The 24,482-nt window shown below is 34.6% G+C and overlaps 1 protein-coding gene across 1 annotated transcript in view; it reads right to left on the reverse strand.

The window, feature by feature from the left end:
• The window catches only part of LOC135217036 (uncharacterized), a 383,250-nt gene that overhangs the window by 347,601 nt on the left and 11,167 nt on the right, over window positions 1-24,482 (reverse strand). Inside the window, exon 2 of the mRNA XM_064252632.1 lies at window positions 124-1,081. Within this exon, the coding sequence (XP_064108702.1) occupies window positions 124-184 (61 nt within the window). The 5' untranslated portion in view covers window positions 185-1,081. The remainder of the gene's footprint in view (window positions 1-123; window positions 1,082-24,482) is intronic.

Consider the following 24,482-nt stretch of genomic DNA (forward strand, 5'->3'; position numbering starts at 1 on the left):
CCATGACCATAAAAGCAAGTTACAAGTAGCCAAATGAAAATTTCTCCAAATTTCAATTGAAGAATAACAAAATTCATACAGAAATTGAGAGAGATAAAGATAGAGAGAGAAATAATTACTCACCAGGCCGGGTGTAAGCCAACAGCAGTACGATAAGAAGGGCGGCCCTGGAGACGGTGTCCATGATTGCTTTTTTGGGGTTCCAGAGGCCTTCCAGCCAGCCAGCCAGAGACTTATCAAATATTCCAGTTGGTGGCCGTGGCGGAACTGACGTCAAACCACAAGCATGGCTGACGCTAGTGGAGCTTCATCTGTGCTACTTGTTACTTAGTGCACAAATGGCTCAGTTTATTCTCCGGGTTTTCGTAAAATTTGTTCTTGAACTAACGAATATCAAATTTACTCTCACTTTTTATACAGTTGTTTTACAGCTTTTATAAAGACAATCACTCTAGTTATTCACTATTGTAATGCGGTTTTTGTTATTATTTAAATTTTCAAATTAGAATGACTTGGAAGTTACGAACCTGCCTTCAGAATATTCGGTATTAATCCACTTTAGGTACACAAAAAGGGTATCATTTTGCCTTCTGCGGCTGCAGTAGTCCCGGAAGCCACAATAATTTTGCTTTTAACGATTTCACTACTGATACTATTATTTTTCTTTTCTTGGCAACAGAAAATGGAAATGTCAAAATGCTAACAAAAATAAAAATCACATAGATGTAAAGAGCAAGTAGACGATAACCAACTTCCCACAGGTCACAGAGGTGAGATTAAGTCACTTCAATAGGAAAGTTATCAGTACCAGCGATGGTTACTGAAAGGATTTTTAATCTGGTGATTATCTGCTACTACTCCAGCACTGCTGAACGTGATTTACTTTCTAAATCCTTCAAAAGGATAAGGCTAATTCTCTGAAACACTGCTCTTTAAAGGTAGAGTTTTCTAAATATAAAATCCTCTTATCACTGAGAAAGTAGATATGATATTCAACTCTCATCTATTTTCTATTGGCTTTTATCGTAACCGGTGGCCATATCAGAAGGGTCGATATTGCAGTAGATTGCTGTTCACAGCCCTGAAATAAGAAGAGTAAGTTAGTATTACCATAAAAATCAAACGGGGAGTCAAGACAAGGTTAAGCTTTCATTAAATTAAAACTAAAAAGTAGAGTCTACACTAGGATCTTGGAATCCTGTCAAAATTCAACAAAATGAAAAAAGTTTTTACAAATTTTCCAAAATTTAACTACAGCCAATACTTGACAGAAAATCGCTTCAATAAAATCATCATTTCGAGCGATGACAGAACGACCCATCAGTGAGAGAAATATAACTGTAAAATCAAAGTAATGTGAGGTGCGATGACATTACTCTTCAGTTTCTTGAGAGAGAGAGAGAGATGAGAACAAGGCATCGTGAAAAGACCGAGAATAATAAAATAATGTTATAAATACTTTTAAGTCAACACCAATGTCAAAGGGATGTAATACAGCAATGGTTATTGGAAGTGATAACTTATACAACAGAATATCAGAACTGATGCAATGAATTTGGAGCACTTTAAGAAAACAATCATGAAAACAATTCAAATTTTCCATAAAATATATCACAAATATTTTCAAAAATATTTTCAAAAATCACATCTAAGTCTGATATTTAGTGATTACATTATTGACTATTGAAAATGTTCGAAGTTATAGGAAATTGCACCAGGCAATATTAATGAAGAGTGATTGATTAATTTAGTATCAGTAACTGGTGAAAAGATCATCAAAGGTCACCAATTCTGTAATCAATAAAAGTGTAAAGAGTTTTGCTAATGGGAAAGTTCAACACTATTTAAAAGCTGCTGCTATCTGCTAAGGTCTTATTTACTACAATCTTCATTTCCCTCCTAGATTGGTTAGACATTCTGTTTTCATTTCCTTGACCACTATGCCATATATAATTGTAAGGCTCGAGGTTTTCTCAGGTGTGTATACTTCTGTCATGTTTGTTTTTTAAGCCGCCTTATAACAGGATATTTATGTATAAGCTCTTATGACGAATTCCTGTTAGTGGAATGACCTTTACCGTCCTCTCAGAGTAGGTGTAATGAAGGTGACAACGAAAGTGTTGGGTGGAGGGCATGCGTAGAGATATGTATATGTATACGTATGTGGAGAGTGAGAACTGGAGACTGGAATTTCACCATGTTAATAGAAATATGCGCTCTCTCTCTCTCTCTCTCTCTCTCTCTCTCTCTCTCTCTGATACACTGAATGCTAATGTGGTGTGGCCGTTAAAACGGAGACAAAAAACATACATAAACATGTAACATAAACACAGGCTTAGGCAGCTGAGCAAACATCACATACAGCTGGATTAATAATGTTGATGGTTACGTTGCGAACAGGAGAGAGATCTTGAGCAGAGAGAGAGAGAGAGAGAGAGAGAGAGACACTGAAACAGACTTTAGAACTAATATATTTTGTTCCAAGTTGTATCTACGTTACAAAATTTTAAGGTATTTGGGGAAAAATTCCTACAGCAATCGAACATAAAATAAACTTTTGTGAAACAGATGATGAAAGAAAATACGAAAATCGTTTGATGAAGTTGTTTGTACTGTGAACACTTGTATGCTTATTTTTCCTGTTCAAAATATTCCATCCCTATCCTTTCTTCGCTTGCTTCGGTTATCTGTTATTTGTTATTATAAATTTTGTTTTCTGTATTTCCTGTTTTTATTTGTTCTTCTCAAACCTATTTTGCTATAATCCTTTGCTTATATCAAACGCTTATTTCCTTCTTATTAAGGGTTATATAAACTTCCTTTTCATTGTCATAATTATATCATTTACTTCTTTTTACTCGTGGGCCTCCAATAGCAATATCTTTTTGTCCTTTCTTCTTTCGTTGTAATTTCCACTAATCATTATAAGTGATTTCTTTTTTTTCCTCTAATTGCAAGGATTGCGAACCTTTACTTCATTGTAAATAATACAATCACATTGTCTAATGGGCATCTACATAAGCATTATTTACATCGTAAAAAAATCTAAAACTACCGCGAATCCACCTTAAGCGATCGTATGTAATCTGATGGCAAAACTGCTGTTACCTCTGACCATAGGAGAGAGGACTCTTGCCTTAATATATTCTTTAGTTCTTTTTTTATCCATCTGATACGGCTGCCTAGCCTGTCGTTCAGCACGTAACCGGTGTTCTGCCTCCCATCCTTTCCACGAATAAGAGATGTAAATTGTTTGAATAGGCCCAGTTGCTCTTTGGCCGTGAGAACAATACTGTTCCAGTGAAACTAACAGTTCTTTGGGCCTAATAACAATGCCAGGCAAACAGATCCAATGGCTATCTTGTTTAAGAGCAATGCAAATTAGATAACCGAATATCTTCCTAACCGCCTCTCTTTACAAAAATGCCAATTAAGAAGACTATGACTGTTGGTCAGGTGTTACTGAGAAACTGCCTCTGCGTGTCTGTCTCTGCCTTGAATCGACATTTTGATCGTAATTCTTAATGGCAATCTATTAATCAACGCTTCCATAATGATGGCGAATTCTACCTTACATTTGCCAGTTAGTTTTTTCAGCAATAGAGGACAATCAACAGGTGGCTTTATATCCTGCATCGTTTATCTCTGCATTTTGCGGAGAACTTCTCTAAAATTCTACTTCTGTTTACTTTACGCTCTTTCGTAAAGCTTTATGCCATCTTTGAGCTAGCAAGTTTAAAGTTTCACCCGTCATTCGTCTGTCAACCACCAGTGAGAATCGCTTTTGCAGCTATAGTTCATGGATTTATGAATATCCTACCAAAGTTCGTCCATGTGTTGGGGGAACCTACGCTGCAACTGCCCCGTGGAATTACAACCTTGTACGACGTTGCGGCAACGCTGTACCTTGGGATAAAAGGTTAGTGCGGCGGGCTCGGGTTGTTATAAGTAAACTAAAATAAACGGCTGATGTGCAAGTGTTTTCAGCATTTTGATTTGCAGGTGAACAAATAATTTTTAGCTTTACTTACAGTTTTCGGTACAGCTTTATAAATATATTTGTTTTCTGTTGACGTATTCACAAGTTTACTGGATTTGATTCATATTCGTTATGCAGACTTCGATTGATATTCATCCCTGTTTATCTCCTAAAAATGAGAGAGAGAGAGAGAGAGAGAGAGAGAGAGAGAGAGAGAGAGAGAGAGAGAGAGAGAGAGAGAGGGGCCAGGTCTTGTCATAACCATCGTGCAAGAATTTTGAAGTAACAGTGAACTTGTAAAGGGACTCCTTTCACAACAATAGAATATATTTCTTAAGGAGGGCGAGACTTGAAGAAAAACATAAACAAATGGATTCTTTTCCGAGAATGCAGTAAACCTCATAGATTTTATTGCTGGCGATTCAGCGCGAAGGAACTATTTCTTTCTGCACAGATGACATAATGAAATGCAATGCCCTTTGTGCAGCACGGCCCTTTTGCACCCTACGGTCCCCAACCGTTGTGTGAGGGGACAACGTGAGGTTGACCTCACCCCACGTGCAACGGTGAGGTTGACGTAAGTCAGTAACGCACAATATACATACAGTATACATACGTTGGTGTTACGTGCTCTTCTACGCCAACGTTTCACATACACGAGCATACGCGGCCGTGATACGTGAATGTGTGACTATAGTTTTACTCATCTGATCCGACCATTAAGCACTTGGAGCACTAACAAGAGGGAAGAATAAACCTTGGGGGAACTCAACAGTCGTGGCGCATTTTTAATAGAAGAGCCAAGAACAAAAGGTAACCATTCCCAAACTAGCTCTGATTTGATTCAGCTCAGTTATAGTCTATTTAGTTATATTAGACTTCGAGTATTCGGTAGTATCTTTTAAGATCATGGGCAGTGCGATGGGATAGTTAATGCAGTCATATGGCACAGAACTAAGAAAGAAAAAGGAGTATTTGAAAAAATTGTTGTACTTAATCTTGAAACTAAATTATAGGCTACAATAAATACCGTTTTTATCCACATGGGACGATACTTTTTAGCATAAAACTGCATAAAATTCCGAGTTCTGTGAATCATATTTGCTTCTAAGCCTTACTGAAACTGTTGCCAGTGGGAGAAGAAAATCAGTGAACAAAATAAGAATGTTGGCTAATCGTATGCGTAATTAAGAGTCCGAGTCATTTAGAAAAGCGGTTATAAGACTTTTCCCTTTCACAGTTGTCACTTACGCTCTGATATCATAAAAAAACATGGCAGAGAGGCAGCTTACGGAAGACTATGTAATGACACTAGACATTAGAAACAGACATTTTAATACAAAGATTAATGCTTCAGTGTGGTTTCAGATAACATGGAAAATATGAACTATCTTTTATTTAGATATTATGTTACGGATACAAACTTAAATGAGACAGTGACACGTATGTTCTTTTGCTAAAACGAAAACTTTCATGTCTGTTGGGAATTAATTAGAAAGAAATGTTTATTACCCTCTAAAGCTAAGACTGCTGGGTGTAAACTTTTATGACTTTCCTCAAACTTAATATGAAAATAACTGTTATCATTTATTTCTTGGGAAAGTGCACCAATATTATCATTACCCTCTTGGCTTTAGTGAAAAAGAATATTCATGGAATACCATGTAAGCACAGCTAGAAGCGAACAACGTGCTGAAAGAATAGTTGTGACATGAAATGGATTTTACGAACACAGTAAGATTGCTTTATCTAAAGTTGGACACTGACGTCGGCATGACTGCAGAACGCTAAAAATGTTGGTTACTGTAGTTTCTGCTCCTGGTAAAACTGAGTAGATTTTCATCTTTCAGCCCGGTTCCATGCAATTGCTTCTGTAATACTCAAGATGCATTCGAACGTCAGACAACTGGACTTGATACTTTCATGGCCACCTTTCCCTTTTGTTTAAATGTAATTAGAAGGTATGTCATCTCTTTTGTTATATTTGCTTACATATTTGTTTCTGGGTAAGTGGTCCGTAAGGCAATATGTCAATCATTATTCATTTCATCTAGCCAAACCCAATCAAATAGGTAACAATATATTTAAAAAACATTATATATATATATATATACATATATATATGTCATATATATATATATATATATATATATATATATATATATATATATATATATATATATATATATATATATATATATATATATATATATATATATATATATATATATATATATATATATATATATATATATATATTATATAGTTTTAAAATTGTTTCCAATTATTCAAAACGATACTTTAAAATTTCTTTGAATTCAAATAGTAAAAATTGTTACTCAAATTTTTTATATACCATATTGCTTCAATTTCATTAAAACCTGTTTAAATAAAATTTTTACAAATCTTAACAGCTATTACTCATTTCATCAATTCATGATTCTCAATATATTCTTCCTTTCACTCGATTTCAACATTGAATTTGGTTATCATCTGGTTTTGCACCGTGTTACATTTCTTCTCCAAATACGGTTTCAGTGTTTTGTCTAAACATCTGCGCACATCCGGTTGTGTTTTTCTTCGTTTAAAATTCAATATACAGACCGTTTCCCTGCGCCCACACACATGCGCACGCACACACACACACACATATATATATAAAATATATATATATATATGTGTGTGTGTGTGTGTGTGTGTGTATGTGTGTGTGTATGTATATGCATAAGTGTACTCTCTCTCTCTCTCTCTCTCTCTCTCTCAGTCCTTTTTCAGTGCGACTCAGTACACCTTGCAAACAAAGCGTTGGTCTGAAATCACCCAATCTATAAATGACCAAATGGGGAAATGCCACCAATCAGCTGAATAATTAGTGATCGCCTTGAATAATTCATATGGAGGAGAGGCCCTTAGTTCATACATCATGAAGCAGAGGCAGTATCACGGGGAGGGAGTTTGGGTTCGCCCGAGAGTTAGTGGTATGGGGGAGGGGTGGTAGTTGGATGATAGGGTGGTAGTGGTTGATAAGGAACTTGAAAGGGTACTGCTACCGTCGTAGTACTATTAAAAGGGGTTGGTTGATGATAATACTTTTTACTTCTAAAACCCACTTGTGGATATTCAGATCCAAAAAGGCACCAATGACCTCAGCTATTATCGTATCATTTGATACGGATCAGTTAAATAAAATCCATTGGTTAAATTAACTGTCAGTCAAGGTTCCCTAGGGTTTTGATATTCAATGAGATGAGATCGGAATTTTATTTAGAACGATGTGGATGGAGAGTAATTGTGTTCCAGGTAACGTTAAAAAGCATTCCTTTTTATTTTATGAGAATTACTTAATACCAAAACGTAGTCTTTCTTGTTTTATTGCATAGGAGCTTCGGATTGCTGTAGAAAAAGTACTTACTAAAGTCTTTAATTCGTGGGATGGATGCCAAGTTATGTCATGTCACTTCATTATAAGTTTTTGTCCATGAATTAAAAGAAATACATCTGAAAATGCAAGGAAGATCAGAAATGCCGTATCCCAACAAATGATTTTCAAGCATTTACTTTCAGCATATGGTCCATTTGATGTTATGTGGTTCATCCTTCAAATCTTGAAAAGTAGCCACAGTAGGTCACGTTCGCAAATGGACTTTAATAAACTATTGTCTGTTATCATCTTTGTTTATATATCACAATATATATGTTCAACAGATCGCAATGGTAATTTATTATTCTTCCTTTTGCCAGTCTTTTCAGAACTTGTACTTATCTAATGAAATATGATGGCGACAGATCCTTACAATCATCTGGCAGAATTTTAAGGTTTTATTCAACATAACCATATCATGGAACTAGGTAATAAAATACACCAGTACCAATATTAATAGCCATCAGTCAATTTGGCTACTTTTATTCAGTGGTCTTTGCTATTGCCATTAATGACGGCGGTTTGATATGTAATTCCTCTGTAATTGACCAATCGAAAAGCGAGGTTGCCTCCCACTGAGGTACAACACCCAAGTTAGTGTACGTTAGCGATCTTTAAGCTTGTCAATAGATTGCTTAAGTTTTTTGTAAAATGTATAGGTAAACATGGTATAGGTTATTCCGCCTTCTTTTTGTTTCCTCGTCATGCAAATTCTAAATATAGACACAGTATGGCTACAAAGCAATCCGCAAGGGCTCCATCCCTTCACCAAAAAAATTAATGAATAAATAGATAAATCCACGCCCGCATTGAATTCTAAATTGGATATTACAAGTGCATGTAAAATTGTCGATAACGTGTTGAGATATCAGCTCCGGGTGCTTGCAGACCCTTTGTTGAACTTTCTTGGTGGAGGTCAATAGATTCAGACCGAAAAATAAATTTATGGGCACTTGGTTCCTTCGGAAGACTTGTATGTAAGAAGCTCAAATTCAAAGGCTTAAGACCAGAGCTAATGAAGTGAACCATTTCACTTAGGTATCTTCATTACTTTTCCCTTACAATTAAATCAGTCTTCAGCAGTCATTTTATTATCGGAATAATCACGCCAATAAACTTTCATTTGCTATCTTGTCCATTTAATCTTATTTATTAATTATTATTTTAAAAAGTAATAAAAAACGGGAGGTAGAGTGCTAGGGAAATAAGAAAAGTAGCCCATTGTATGATTTAGTGTACCTCACACAACAGCAGAAGTTTAAATTCTGCTTGTTTTTAACTCTTAAGATTTTGTATCCAATGGTACCTGTTATTTGCACCCACAGTATTAAGCGTACTTTGTGCACACTTTCGGTATTTACAACTTCACTAGCTCTCCTTAGTTATGTAAATGCTACGAATACCCCAGAAATAAAAGAAAAAGTCACAATGTAGAGGAAACTAGAAGAAAAAAAATGTTTTGTCCTTCCTAGATTTTTATCAAGATTAAATAAATCTAATGTCTTGATGTTAATGGTGAGAGTTTTCATCTCAAGAGGAGAGAGGTGGCTGGTATCTGGCTTAAGTAATGAAGGACATCTGACATGTAACAAACAATAAACAAGAAAAACAAGGTCTTAAGTAGCCATAAAAACTAGCCAGGAACGCTGCCTTCTGTTCTCACTGACTTAATAACTACCTGTTGTTGTTTCCTACTTGCTCTAAGCTACTATGGATTCCAGATGCCATGACATAGTGTTTTTCGTAAACAACTTTTAAACCGACTTATGGATTTCCATGCCACTAGAACACTGAATGTTTCAAAATTCCTCCCAATTTTCGGAAGCACTGCGCATTTCCATACGTATTTCATCAAGTTTTATCATTATGAAAATGAGGTTCAAGCTGCTCTCAGACACCTAACCAAAGTGGAGACGTGTATCAATGTCGTTGGTATAGCGTATCCTCCACTATATCTTTTCAAAGGATTGTTTGAAATATGGTTAAAGGTCATTTTACCTATCCTGGGCCATACGAATTTTCTATAGCAAATAAATATATTGTATGATGATATGTAATTTCTTAAAATACAAGTAATTCGGTAGGGGCTCCGCGTCACAGATACTTCATAAAGCACTTTTTGGTCAAAACGGTCTAAGTCTAAGGAAAGGCAAGAAGTTGGTTTTGTTTCTATAGAGTAAACGCCTTAATGAAACGCATCTGTATATTCAGTGTACTATCATAAATCTGGACAATGTTAGCAACACTGAGTGCTTTAGCAGCATGAAAACCCATATGTCGGTTTAAAAAGTTGTTTACGAAAAATACTATTTCATGGCCTTTGGAATACATTAGAAGGCTGAAAGTAACTACCGGCTATTTCTGCGGACATAACAACTTTGAGATAAGACAGCCGACGGATTTTCAGTCGGACTTTTATGGTTTTAACTGATGCCGGTGGTATAAGATGACCCCAAACTACCATTTGCACTGAAACATCTCTTGTCAAGATAAGACCAAAATATTCTTTAACTGAAAATTACTATAAAATGTACGGAATTTTGAGGTCAGTGTTTTTGTATTTACAAAATGATATCTTAAAAATGTATTATATGCCGGTCTTTTGAGTAGAATTGTTAGGTCACTATTTTGTATTAGGGTGAAGCCCCTCCCCACCTCCCCCCCTTTTTGGGTGATTCAAGTGTCGTCTTGTGTGATTTCATGATAGCGGAGCCGACTTCCTCGTAGCAGGCAAATGGTGTGAGTCTGACATTTACAAATACTGGAAGAAAAAGTAATAGCACAGATTAAGTTAGCTTCACTCAGGATTACCAGTGATAGCAAAATAGCCAGTGATTAAAGCTCACCGGAATTGAAGTGAGGACTGCTTTATGGGTTTTACATTATTACCTGAGCTTATAGTACTGATAAGAACTATTTGATGATACCGCGATTGGACATATGCTTAATCTATCAGCATCAACAGAACTGAGTTAAGTAACCTCTCATCATTGGAAAATATCATTACCTTCTCTGGTATCGTATAATCAGTGGAATTACTCGTTTAGTGATCGTTAATCCTCCCCCCCCCCTTTCATTTGTTCTTGTTTTTGAATCCCTTTGATGGATTATTCATTCTTCCCGTTCTACCGGCCAGGAATGAGGACATGATCTTTATAATAACGAGTAGCACAGGATAATAACATCTTCATCAATAACCTCTACTTTGATCATACTTTGACAAGGCGTTCAGAATAACCTAATATGTAATTGAAACAATTAGTTATAAAAAACCCATATCATCACGAAAAGGAATAAGGCAGATAATCGGAAATTGAAAGAAATATATACAATATGATCCCAAGCTTACCCACAGCCAGGTATAAAAAAAAATTTGCTTTTATGTGTCACAGGAGTGTCCAGACAATTTAATTCCTGAGTAAGAAGGAACACAAACTCTCCTGCTTGCCTTAATAGGTGCAACAGTAAAGTCAAACATTGTCCCTAATGAACCGTAAACCAAATGCCATTTTTTTGTTTGACCTTTGTAAAGAATAATAAAGGCATACGCATGTATGAATTATTAGGACAAATTATATGAAATAATGGAGAACTGTTTATATGATGTTAGTTAATGCATGGCAGAAACAAATGAAGCTCGATGTTGTCAGCATGTACAAATAAGTATATCCTATTCATTAAAGGTTTAAACAGGGTTCTAACGAGAAAACAAATATGACTGTATTCCGTGTGACAGTTTTTTTTCTTTTTTATAATGAAGCTTGTACTTTCATTAAGCTGACGCTCATTAGTCGAAATGAGGAACGTGTACTAGAAAACCTTTCTGTCGAACAAACTTTTTATTTTCATTAGTTTTTTTTTCTTTAACTGAAGGTACATCATAAATTTCTGATGATATCTAGGTATCATTTATGAGTGGATATCCTCAGTGTTTTTATCTCTCTCTCTCTCTCTCTCTCTCTCTCTCTCTGATGTTGACACCAACTGCAGACTTTTATACTCTAACGTTAGTGATATCTAAAGGTACTCTCTCTCTCTCTCTCTCTCTCTCTCTCTCTCTCTCTCTCTCTCTCTCTCTCTCTCTCTGGTGTTGACACAACTGCAAACTTTTATACTCCAACATTAGTGACATCTAAAGAAACTCTCTCTCTCTCTCTCTCTCTCTCTCTCTCTCTCTCTCTCTCTCTCTCTCTCTCTCTCTCTCTCTCTCTCTAAGCAAGAAACTAATCTTTTCTGGGATAGTAGTGTTGTTATGAAGAAATTCCCTAAAAGAGAGAGAGAGAGAGAGAGAGAGAGAGAGAGAGAGAGAGGAGAAGCTGGATTTTAATTAATCCTCGCCATCATTGCTTTTAACGCCATGCCATGCAGAGGGCATCTGTGAAATTTCGACAATCCCGTCTTTCCTGCGATTTCTCTTAAACAAATCCCGCCCCTCCAATTTCCCTCATAGTTTTCTTCTAGTTCTTCTTGCACCCAGAGTGCCTAGCTGACACTCTCCCAAGTCCCTTCATCAATATCTCATCTGATTATGGTACTTCTGCAATTTTCTTCAATGTGTCATTTCTCCTCCTATGTCACAATCTGACTCCTAACACAGGGTTCTTTTTTGTTAAGGGTTTATTCTCAAACTAACAAAATTAGCGAAATGTTTTTTTTTTTCTTATAATTGATTCATGTCCGTAAGGCAACACAGATTCTGCTAGACTTACACATACGCTTACTTTCTTACCTATTTTCAATCTATTTGATTTCAAATCATCTTCAGCCGGCATCATATTTGAATTGCTTCTTTTCAGTTTGCCACTAGAATTCAACTCGAGATCCCGCAATGAAAATAATTTTTTCTGAAATATTGAAATACTCAGCTTCGTTAACCTTTTCTCCACCCAGCGTTATTTCATCCCCTTGTCCACAGTCTATCCTTATTATTTCAGTTTCATGTACATTCGTCTAATATCCATATGTCTAGATGGATGCAGTCAATCAAGCAAGCTTGTTGTGTTTTGCGTTTTAAAATTGTATCTTTCACGATTTCTAAGTTTGTCAAGTTACTTTCGTTACTCCAGAATTCTGCGTCTTCTTCCACTTTGTTTATTATGCAATCCATGAGAAGGGCAAGCAGAACAGGTTGGATTACATCTACTGTAGCGCAACTTTTTGTTTGTTTGTTTATTTTTTTTTTCATTTATCAATTATCATTTTTTTTCGTTTTTTACGATACTTCCAATTTAAAGACTGTCAACATATTATTATACGTTCATTCCCCGTAGGAGGTTTAGTCCCGTCAGTGCACATGTAGGTATTACTAGGGTGACCATACGTCCCCCTTTGAGGGGGACAGTCCCTCTTTTTTACTCTTTACCCCCCAAAAAATTGCGGTCTTTGGGGGACGCCCTAATGTCCCCCTTTCAACCTTTCTTTTTTTATGTAATTACTACAATTGTCCTTAAAAATTAGAGACTAATTTTTATTTAAAATGTCAGCAATAAATAACTTCTGAATAAAAACAATGTCATTGATAAACCTAATTTATCATTTCCTGTTATTGAATATACTTAGTAAAGATCAAATCAAGCCAAAAATACGCCAAAGAATGATGTAAGAATTTTTTTCTTTTTAAATAACGTCTGTAATTTTCCTTAAAATTTAAAGAATAATTTTCTGTTTAAAATGTCAGCAATATTGTCTGAATAAAAACACTAATTGATAGACTTTAAAATGTCAGCGATAATGTCTGAATAAAAACACTGATTGATAGACTTTCTCATTTATTATCACCTGTAATTGAATATACTGATATGTATTAAACTTCTGAATTTATAACGACTCAACACAGGTGCAAGTGCGCATGGGCTTCCTGTATACCTTTTTCCCCCTTTCGCAAGTCAAATAAATGGTCACCCTAGGCATTACTGAAGGTTCTTCGCAGCGCCCCTTCGGACCCTTAGCTGCAACCCCTTTCTTTTTACTGTACTTCCATTCATATTCTCCTAACTACTGTTTCATGGTGCAACTGCGAGGTTTTCTTCCTGCTACACCTTTCAAACCTCTCTGTTCTCAATTTCCCTATCAGCGCCGAATGACCTCATTGGTCTCAGCGTTAGGACTTTGGCCTGAATTCTATATTCCATATCATTGCATATGGACGGTGTATAATGATTAATCTGTATAACTGGAAAGAAAACGGAACTACAATAGGAAAATAAGAATTCAAAAGTAATACTGGTTTGCTGCGGAGTTCACCGGCTACAACCTGCCTCATTCGTACCCACCCCGGCACACACTTGCGAACCCACCTGTTTCTCAAACGTTTTCACTTCCTCAACCAGCACGATCAAGTGAATCGATTATCTTTTTTTTTTTTTTTTCTTTCTTTTCTTCCTACCTAGATTTGGGCTCGGACACGCCTTGCTTAGATTTCCAATTTAAAAAAATTGAATCATTATTAATATTCTAATAGTGACCAAAAATTTTTTTTCGTAACTGCGCTTAATTTTGCCTTGTGGGTATTAATCCAGAAGAATTTTTTTTATATAGTTATCGCTATCATTATCAATGTTATTAACTGACCCTGAGTAGCAAGATAATTATCTATAAGTCACCGGCTAAGTCTGGCATTATTTATTTTCATTTTTATTGTGTGAGCAAGAGGCAAATGCTTGCAGCCGGTACCTTTGAAGCTTCCATTTCGTTTCTGATTGACTGATATGGTTGATTTGCAACCTCTGGTGGGTGGTCAACACCATGAGCTTTCTATATTCATGAATAGGTCTAATGACTTTGACTCCTAATATTGATAGCAAGCTAAAAAATATGAACAGATAGACAAAAAGGAGAGAGAGAGAGAGAGAGAGAGAGAGAGAGAGAGAGAGAGAGCGGGAGTAGGACGGTAGTACTAACGATCCTATCGACTGGATTTCCTCTGACTTGAACGAAATTAGGCACTGGGTTTTAAGATCGTGGATACCTCTATGTAAGAGGTAGCTTAAAGGTTGAAAGTCTCTCCCTGTTATTTTTCTCCTGATTTGAGAAAGCCGTCGGGCTAAAACTCTGTTTTTTTACCTGAATTTTTAAGTTTGACTGTCTGTTCTCTGCCATATGACTAAGCAGCTCTGTCCGCCCAGGTACCCCCACAAAAAGAAGAAGAAAAAAAAAACTATTGCTTTGCTGACAATAGACTTTCACTTAGCTATCGTTTATTCAAATTTTAGTTATTAACGTTCTGCCTTTGTGTCTCCCTGTCTCTCTTTCTCTCTCTGTCTCTCTCATCTATTTCTTCGATCTGGTTTTTTCTAACGTGGCATGATTGCGATTTTTTTTACAAGAGAATAGTTATCAAAGGTGAACGTTTTCTTCCAGGTAAATCACGTAGTGTAACAAAGTTTTCCTAAGAGTTGATTATCAGCGGATTTCCCCGTGATTACACAAATTTACACTTACTTTACATTTCTACATTGATATCATGTGTAGAATCGTAGCCTTGCCCTTTTCACTCATGTGCATGTAAAATTTTAAGTATGTTTAAAAGTTATATATGTATATATATATATATATATATATATATATATATATATATATATATATATATATATATATATATATATATATATATATATTATATATATATATATATATATATATATATATATATATATATATATAATATATATATATAATTTTATATGTATACATATGTATGATATATATATATATATATAATCATTATATATATAATATATATATATTTTATATATATATATATATATCTTTAAAATGCATATATACTTTTATCATTTTACAAATGAAGTGGAAAAGATTTTCTTATGTAAGAAGGTTTCCTCATCCAGTGTCACTAATTCGCTTACATGCTAACCCAGTAGCAATCGTCAGCCACCATTATGTAAAGCATAGAAGCTGTCGTCCTCCGCACGATAATGAATATATAGTTGGCGTACGAAGATTCGTGTTGACGACTTGGATTTTAAATCATAACTTAATCTTTGCGGAAGCCAATGTCAACCTACTTTTCTCCACGGGAGAAAACTCTCTAAGATCCTTTCCCTATCTTTTTCATCTTACCATTATTGCAAGTAATGATAAATTCTTGATGTGCCTACCCCTTGAAATGCGTACAAGAAGCCGGGAGCGTCTTCTCAGTTCACGTGCTGTTACGTTCGTTTGAATTAATCGTCGATGTCGGTTTGAGGCATCGTTTCGCAGCTGTGTTTCCCAATGAATACTTGAACCGAGACTGTAAAGCTGTTCGGGAATCAAACCCGAAATGCCAAAGGCAAAATGCCATAGACAACAAGTATTACACTTCAGACCCTCAGACTACTCTGGATATATGCAGTTAAAACTATGGGAATTGAACAGATTTCAACGCGAAACGAAGCCCCAAACTTCTTTTGGCTAACTGAACTTTAACGAAAACTTATGTAAGTTATATGATTTCCAGTGAACATTTGTACAGTTACAGTTACAGTTTCTCTCTCGACTTGAGTTTTTGAATGGTGCTACTTTATTCGTTATATATATATATATATATATATATATATATATATATATATATATATATATATATATATATTATATATGTGTGTGTGTGTGTGTGTGTGTGTGTGTGTCTGAGTGCAAGGCAAGTGTGTATGTGTATAAGCATTTCCTATGTATATATACACATATATATATATAAGAAAAACTTTTTTTATAAAACTATCTTGTGCTTTTTATATAAATTCCCTCGAAAAAAAGAAATCAGTCATTCTTCTTTTGGCTACTGAACTTTAACGAAAACTTATGTAAGTTATATGATTTCCAGTGAACATTTGTACAGTTACAGTTACAGTTTCTCTCTCGACTTGAGTTTTTGACTGGTGTATACGTTTATCGTATATATATATATATATATATATATATATATATATATATATATATATATATATATATATATATGTGTGTGTGTGTGTGTGTGTGTGTGTGTGTCTGTGAGTGCAAGGCAAGTGTGTATGTGTATAAGCATTTCCTATGTATATATACACATATATATATATATAAGAAAAACTTTTTTATAAAACTATCTTGTGCTTTTTATATAAATTCCCTCGAAAAAAAGAAAAAAAATCAGTCATTCGCTCACCTAAATGAAATAAAATTAAAATGTAGTTAGCTTACCTTTACACCCAAGGAAATCCAGTATATGCAATTTATTAAGTATTTCCCTGAAATTTCGCATATCTATACACAAAAGACCGTCTTTGCTCGCTAAATATATATATGTATATTAGTATATATATATAGATATATATATATATATATATATATATATATATATATATATATGTATATATACACATATATATATATCCAACATTATGTCACAAAGTTTAGGAATAACTTAGACCAGGGAGAATTATTATTTATAGGCGATTATGATTACTGAGTCATATGTAAGTATATATATATATATATATATATATATATATATATATATATAATATACATATATATATATATATATATATATATATATATATATATATATATATATATATATAATATATATATATATATATATATAATATATATATATATATATATATATATATATATATATATATATAATATATATATATATATATATATATATATATATATATATATATATATATATAATGTTTTGTGTATGGATGTATGAATGTATGTAATTTTTGTGTTTACATATTTGTTTGCTGGTTTATCTATCTATCAATCTTTCTATCTATGCATTTATCCCACTAAGAGTAGAAGCCAACTTTGAAACCCACATAAGCACGGACCGATTATCGAACTGATGACCACTAATTAGATACCTGTTACTTAATTTAAAAAATGATATGAGTAACATCTAGGGATGGATTAGGTGGGGGGCTAGCAATCTCATCCCAAAATATTAGCTGCTCATCGAAATTCTAATTCATTCTGGAACACTTCCTCTAGAGAAAGAGAAAGAGAGCTAAGGAAAATTGAGGATGAAGCTATCCAATCATCGTACGACACAAAACCGAATAAGAGAAAATCTGTTTCAAAGCGTAAGAGACGGAAATATTGATTAGTTCTCCGGAGAGAAGAAATGCTAATATCGTCGTCTTAAGTCTAATGAATTATGGACCCAGGTGCTGGAACACTCCAAGATTGAAACTTTTTAATTCCCATTCTTAGATGGAAAGAAAAAGGAGGGAAATAAGACTCCTTTTTTATTACTGCTTGCTTGCTTGCTTGCACAGTTATATTTACATATGTGTATATATCCAAATGAAGAATATATATATATATATATATATATATATATATATATATATATATATATAATATTGTACCATTAGTAAATGAGAATATGTGTATACTCCACATGAAGTTTATTCACGTTCTTATTTACTAATGGTTGCATATATATATATATATATATATATATATATATATATATATATATATATATATAATAATTCTACATATGTAAGTTAATAAAAAGGTTGTTGTTGGTGCATATTGTAATATATAGATTATCTATTTTTATGTTAGTCAATATATAGTATATTGTAATTTGTTGTAATATTTATTCATAAAACAAGAATTTTCAAAAAAACGCCAAACACCAGAAATAGTTACTTACACAAATGCAAGTCCAAATGAAAATTAGTATCCTAAATAATTTCTAATGTAGCCCCAAAGAGTCTAGAGGGACATAACTGAAATGGTGGTATTTTTCACTCTAGGAGAATCGAGTCACTTAAAGTTTTGGTTATGTAAATGGTGTGGATGTCATCAGATTTCAGTGACGTTTGTGGAATGGTTTGGTCAGGTCCAGTGGTTATGAGAAAAAAGTTTAAACCGATTCCTTTAAAGTATTGATTAATAAGAAAAAAACCTGCAAAAGTTCAGCCAGGTCAGAAAAGTCACAACTGTCTCTCGCCATAAGAACGCAGAAAAATAGATCATTCAGCCAAGTTTTTTGTATAGAGAACATGAACTCGCTGCTTATGGTATAGCGTTGCTATAGCTGCTGTGGCTACAGCCAAGTGCAAAAGAGCAGTAACCCATTGAAAACCTAAACAGTATGAGGGCCGTATTTTTAAACTGCCACCTTCGCTGTTCGATGAAGAGCCTGCTCGTGAAATCCCTTCGTGGAGTGGTATCTTAAAAACATAGGCGAAACTCCTCTGGGAAGAGGAACCGTACGGGAGGGTTGGTATGCCGGAGGTGATACCGGAATATCTCTTTCAGATCAGGAGACAGCAAATCTACTTCTATCCAACTTTATGCCTACACACACACACACACACACACACACACACACCACACACACACATATATATATATATATATATATATATATATATATATATATATATAAACTTTATCACTTACACAATAGTTTTGTGCATTAATACAATTACTAAAGCAGAGTCCAGCTGGATTTACAGCTAATCCCTCTTACTGATTATGTCACAACCATTCCTTGAAGCTGATTGGTTGGAAATAATTTCGAAAAGTTCTTTAATCTGTGGTTCTTTTCATCTTCATTTATTTTGCAATTGTTGTTTTGCCGAACTAAAATACGTTGTGTTGATTATATTTATAATCCTAGAGGAGGTGAAAGACGATTCTGTTACACCAATGGAGAACGAGCGGTTGTGTCCCAACAAATTCTGAAGGTGATCTTCCAAGCCACATCTTCTACAAACAAAATTTCCCATTATGGCATCTACATGCTTTTACAACCAAAATATTTCCATGTTCAAACATATACATAGTTTGATAAGTAAGATACAAAGATAACCACAGTTTATTGTGGCTGATAGGACCTCTTCATTTCTCGATTTCGTAACTTTTTTTTTTTTTTTTTTCCTTTTTAAATATACACTCCAGCCTTTTTATGGTTTTGAGTCCCACCATCCGACAAAGCGATTCTTCAGGCCCTTGGCTATAAAAATACATGTATCTGATGGATGTAACCAATAAATTCTTTAGTTAACATGGTTTGTAGAAAATATCCGATGCATCAGTTTGAAATGGGAACTCAGGGTAATGTATCAAATTAACGTTTAAAAATGAATAGCTTAATATGCGAGTGGTCAGCCAAGGCCTCTAAATGAAAACCCAAAACTTGGATCGAGTTCTTTCCTTTTCCCGTCACCACTTGTCCAAACTTTGACATTATTGACAAGTGTCTTCACTTTGAAAACGCTTGGGCAGAAACTACATTGCTAAAGCGCTTGGCGTGTTCTCATAATTCTTAATGATGACATAAACGAATACGTAGCCCCCGGCAAATGTTACACCTCTCTCAGCAAGGGAGCTCATCCACCTAACGTCATATTATTGCTAGAACAAATCCAGACAAACGTATCATTACAAACATTACAGATATGAAACATCATCTACAGACAGGTCATTAAATAAGGATTAGGAAATGTCAACACTTGCTTTTTAAGAAAGTTATACGTCGTGGAAATAATGAAATTTACCGATGTCCAATTGTCAAACCTGACTTAAATCTGTAGTCAGAGATAGTTACTTTGAAGACGTTTTTAAAATAAGGGATTAAGTACTTACCTTAATATTCTTTCAGCGCCGTAGTCATACATTTTTAAATATTCAGTCCTATAATTCTCTAAAATGATCTCTGCATTGGCTATCAACAATCGTGTGACTTTTGTAAAGTGATATGCTTCCGGGGGTATTAAGTCTTCCTGTACATATACTAATCCGTTGAAATGAACTGCTATAGAGGAATAAACCCTGAGGTTGAAAAAACTCATTCAGAAATACCATGTTTTGATATATATGTATATATATATATAATGTATGTATATATATATATATATATATATATATATATATATATATATATACACACACGCACACACACACACATATATATATATATACACACACGTATATACGATATTTATATATATACCACATACTCGTACATTAAGCCGTTCATACTTTAACTGCTAGGTTGAGTGTTCATTAGCCAATTAATAAGACAACTGGGACGGTTCATCAACAGTATAGCAGCAGACTTTACACACAACTATCTCTTGGGCTTCGTGGCTATTAGGGCCCTCCCTTTCCAACGCCTCTGGTCAGTACTCACCGAGCTCGTTCTTCTCTTCTTCTCCTCGTTCCTCATGACCCCTCTGAATCATCTAAGATTTTCACCAACCTGTAGACCTTTCCACATTTTAAACATTCTAATCTGTCGTGTCACCTATGCATGATGTCAATCCTTTACTACGTCCATACTCATATCTCCACATTTCTCATTCTTTCAGTATTTCTTACGTCACACCTACGATTCAGACAATGCATGTATACTACATTTGACCTGCCTATTCCTGAACACATCCCCACTCTATTTTGTCTCTCTCATCGCCAAAATGTGCAGCTTTCTCTGCAGCACATCCGTACACGTTCAAACTTTCAAGTGCATTATTTTTTTATATTGTAACTTTTTGCCTATAATTACAATTTATGGGGCTGTAGTCCCAATGTCCCTAGCCTTTCCTAACATACAGTGCTGCAAGAATCCTGTCATTTTCCAGACATCCCATGGGAGCAAGAATATGATTGGTACGACCCCTCCCCATTTACCCCTCTACCTAGAGACGTACCATAACTGAACTCTAATCATTAGGACTTCGAAGGGCAAACACGTTATACCAAGTACTATACGGGGTTTAGAACCATCTACCATTTCCTTTTTTTTTCACGTTACTTAATAAGCAATCCTCAAAATCCCGGTACCATATAATGCTAATAAATGCATATATAAAGTATTCATTTTTGGCATTTTGCCTATGTATTATGTTATTAAACAAATATCGGTTCATCACTTGAATTTAAGGGACTTTTCTCCTAAATCAAACGCGGATCAACGAATTCTGTCGAACAAAAAGAAAACATGACAATAGATTCGTATACTAACATAATGTAAAGTGAATAACTTTGGGGAAAGACAACCGGTTTTCATTTAATTGATTAATTTGGTCTTTCACACAAAATAGTCAGCCTGAGTTACTGAGAAATCGTTTCCTTATTTGATAGCTTTAAAAGCTTCATTTTTTCATATAAGCTTGCAGAGCTGATAGTTTTTCTTTGTGGGTTAATGCAAAAGAATTTATTGTTAATATTTGATGTTCAATAGATAGATAACAAATAATATTCATTTCAAAATGATATGAGATATAAGCTTATAATCTGCTTTGTTCACAAAAAGCCTTTGAAATACATATAAGTAACTTATAGTTTTTAGGCCCCGGTACTTGACCAGTCAGGGTGTTGTAAATGAGAAGACATGGATATTGATATGAATTGAACTCAAAGAATTAACATGATAAACAGGGAATCCTTCTATGTTAATTCTAATCGAGACGGACAGTAAGGGTATATTGGATAATGATTTTTAAAATAGTCTGAGTCGACATCTTTTATGTTTGTGGACTTATTACTTGACCATACCAGTCGTTATTTGAAATAAATTCAAGACTTTTCTAAATCCCAACTTTTAAATTCAAGGTTTAATTAGATCAGTTCATACAAGCACTTTTTTCACGGTTAAATTAGATAGGGACTCTTCAATACAGTATTTATGGTGAGCATCTTATCTCTGGGATCAGTTTATATGGGGTCTAAATCAGGGTTCCTTGCAATTAAAACACATAATTGCAGAATTCACAGGTATTCCCCCGAATTCCGAGTTAATTTACATAATATCAAACTACCCAAATTTATGAATTAACTTGAGTTGAGGAACCTAAATTTAGTGTCTAATATATTAACACTCTTGAAATCAGCCTTCACTTGAGTTATTGTCACGCCTAAATCAGACGTTTTCCTAAATTTATTTTTCTAAATTCCGGATGCAACGTAAATTTAGCCTTATAAAAATATCATCCAATAAATCGCTGCTCAGATTCAAGGTTCACTCAAATTAGGGGTCAAGACTTAAGGTTCACACAAATAAAATCTGATATTTTAGGACTCCCTACTACACTGAAACTTTAAATGTAAAGTTCGCTAAGTTAAAGTTCTCAGACAAAGGGTTTACACAGAAAAGGGTTCGTGAATGAAGATGTCACGTAGAGTAATGCTCCTGAGTGTAGAGATCACTTACATTATGACACTGAAATGGAAAAATTGCTTAAATAAGCGCCTAAATTAAAGGCCCCTTTAATTCAAGAAATAAGGTTCATACCCTGCGGCGTCGCGCCCAACACTTTCCTTGTTTACTTGGTAAAGAATTGTCTGAACTTGGTTGCAACTTGCTGCCTGCAAGTTTGGATGTAAGGAATCCAGTTGTTAATACAAATTTAACTCTTTAATTTTGCATTCTGCATTTATCACCAGTGTCACTATCCCACGTAACATGACGGGCTACTTTCAGATGAAGGTTAAGTCATTAAGCAGGTAGTTAGGCTAGTACCCAGTAAACAAGGACATACACATCTTGATCATTTGATTAACATTCAGATGAGAGATGAAATGTTATTACTGCATACAGGGCACTACATATTAAGTGTTTGATTGATAATGTGTTATCACAATGTTGGCAACTGGCCAAACATATTCTGTTATCTTACAAGAACCAGAATTTTGCATACATAAGACTCAATTTGCTCTTATCCTGCCACCTTCTCTCTAGGTGATTTCATATCAACATTCTTGCCGTAAGGTTTCTATGTTTTGTATTTATATCACTCATTCTAATCCAGTTACATTCTTCGTTCAGCTAGATCACATCATAATATCTAGGGCTCTTATGTATATATACATATATATGTGTATGTATATGCTTATTTATATATTCGAATAGAAAGGGAGAAGGAAAAAGATAATAATACTTCATGCTGGAATATGAAAACCTTGCTAGTTTTACGTGCGTTTTAAATTTTATATTGAATTGCCTGATACTCTAAAATGTTACTACGAGGAAAATCCAGAAGTACAGCATCGCCTTGAATTTTCATTATTGTTCAAATAACGAAACATGGAATGCGGTATCTCCCGTCTCTTTTCTCTTATACAATCTGTAATTGTTCCGATAGTAATTCTTGATTTGTTAGTCGTTTTCAATTTCTCTGTTTCTATGTAGATTTGCTGGATTTCTCATCCTACCACAGTTTTCCCGATTATCGTAATTTTCCATCTGTCATGTGTTGAACTTCCTGGCCTTAGCTAGAAAAGGGCATGCGGCAAAAATTGCTTAATTACCACAGCAAAAATAAAAAGTTTAAAGGACAGTGTTGAGATACAGGTATATCTTTCCCTCATGCCAACTAACAAGACCGCCAGGCAATTTTATTGATTAGAGATTATTGTAAATTGAACAAAAACTGTTTGAGTGAAATTATTGGCCATCATCTTCATTTTTTCATGACGAACGTCATTAAATAAGGGGCACTAATAAGTACCCATTTGTTAAGTTTCTTATAACAGTTTGTAAGTAGACAGGTGTCATTACAGAAAATCGCTCTTTCGAGAAACAATGTTTCAGAGTATCTGGTATCGTCATTCTTTTTCGTTACTGATTTATAGCTCAAGACAGGGATATATTGAGGTATTATCGTTTCGGCGAGGATTAGCCAGTGTTAATATTGGCGTGGTTTCAAATATATAGCTGTAGAAGCTATTTGCATACTCAGGTGCAGAGCAAAAGTCTGCAAGAAGCAAGGTTATTGCACAAGCCCTTAACGTAATGTGATTTTCTTGTAAGGACGACGGCTTAAACTCATAGGACCACGAACAAATTTGGAATCCCATTTCTGAATATGAAAATGCGTACATACATATATTATATAAATATTTATCGCATCACCGTGACTGTTTTTTACACAATCAATGAGTTACAAATTTCATTCAATATCCAATTCTCTCAAGCTCGGATATAATAACTGATAAGTGATAGTCCCCTGATGGACTCGATGGTACCTATCTATGGCAGACTGGTGGGTAGAGCAGTCATCACTGAATTCGGAGATATTTACCGTCTGTGGATCGGACCCATCAGGTGAGTATCACTTATTGATTATAATTCCC

The sequence above is a fragment of the Macrobrachium nipponense genome, chromosome 7, assembly GCF_015104395.2.
Source record: "Macrobrachium nipponense isolate FS-2020 chromosome 7, ASM1510439v2, whole genome shotgun sequence".
NCBI classification, from domain to species: domain Eukaryota; kingdom Metazoa; phylum Arthropoda; class Malacostraca; order Decapoda; family Palaemonidae; genus Macrobrachium; species Macrobrachium nipponense.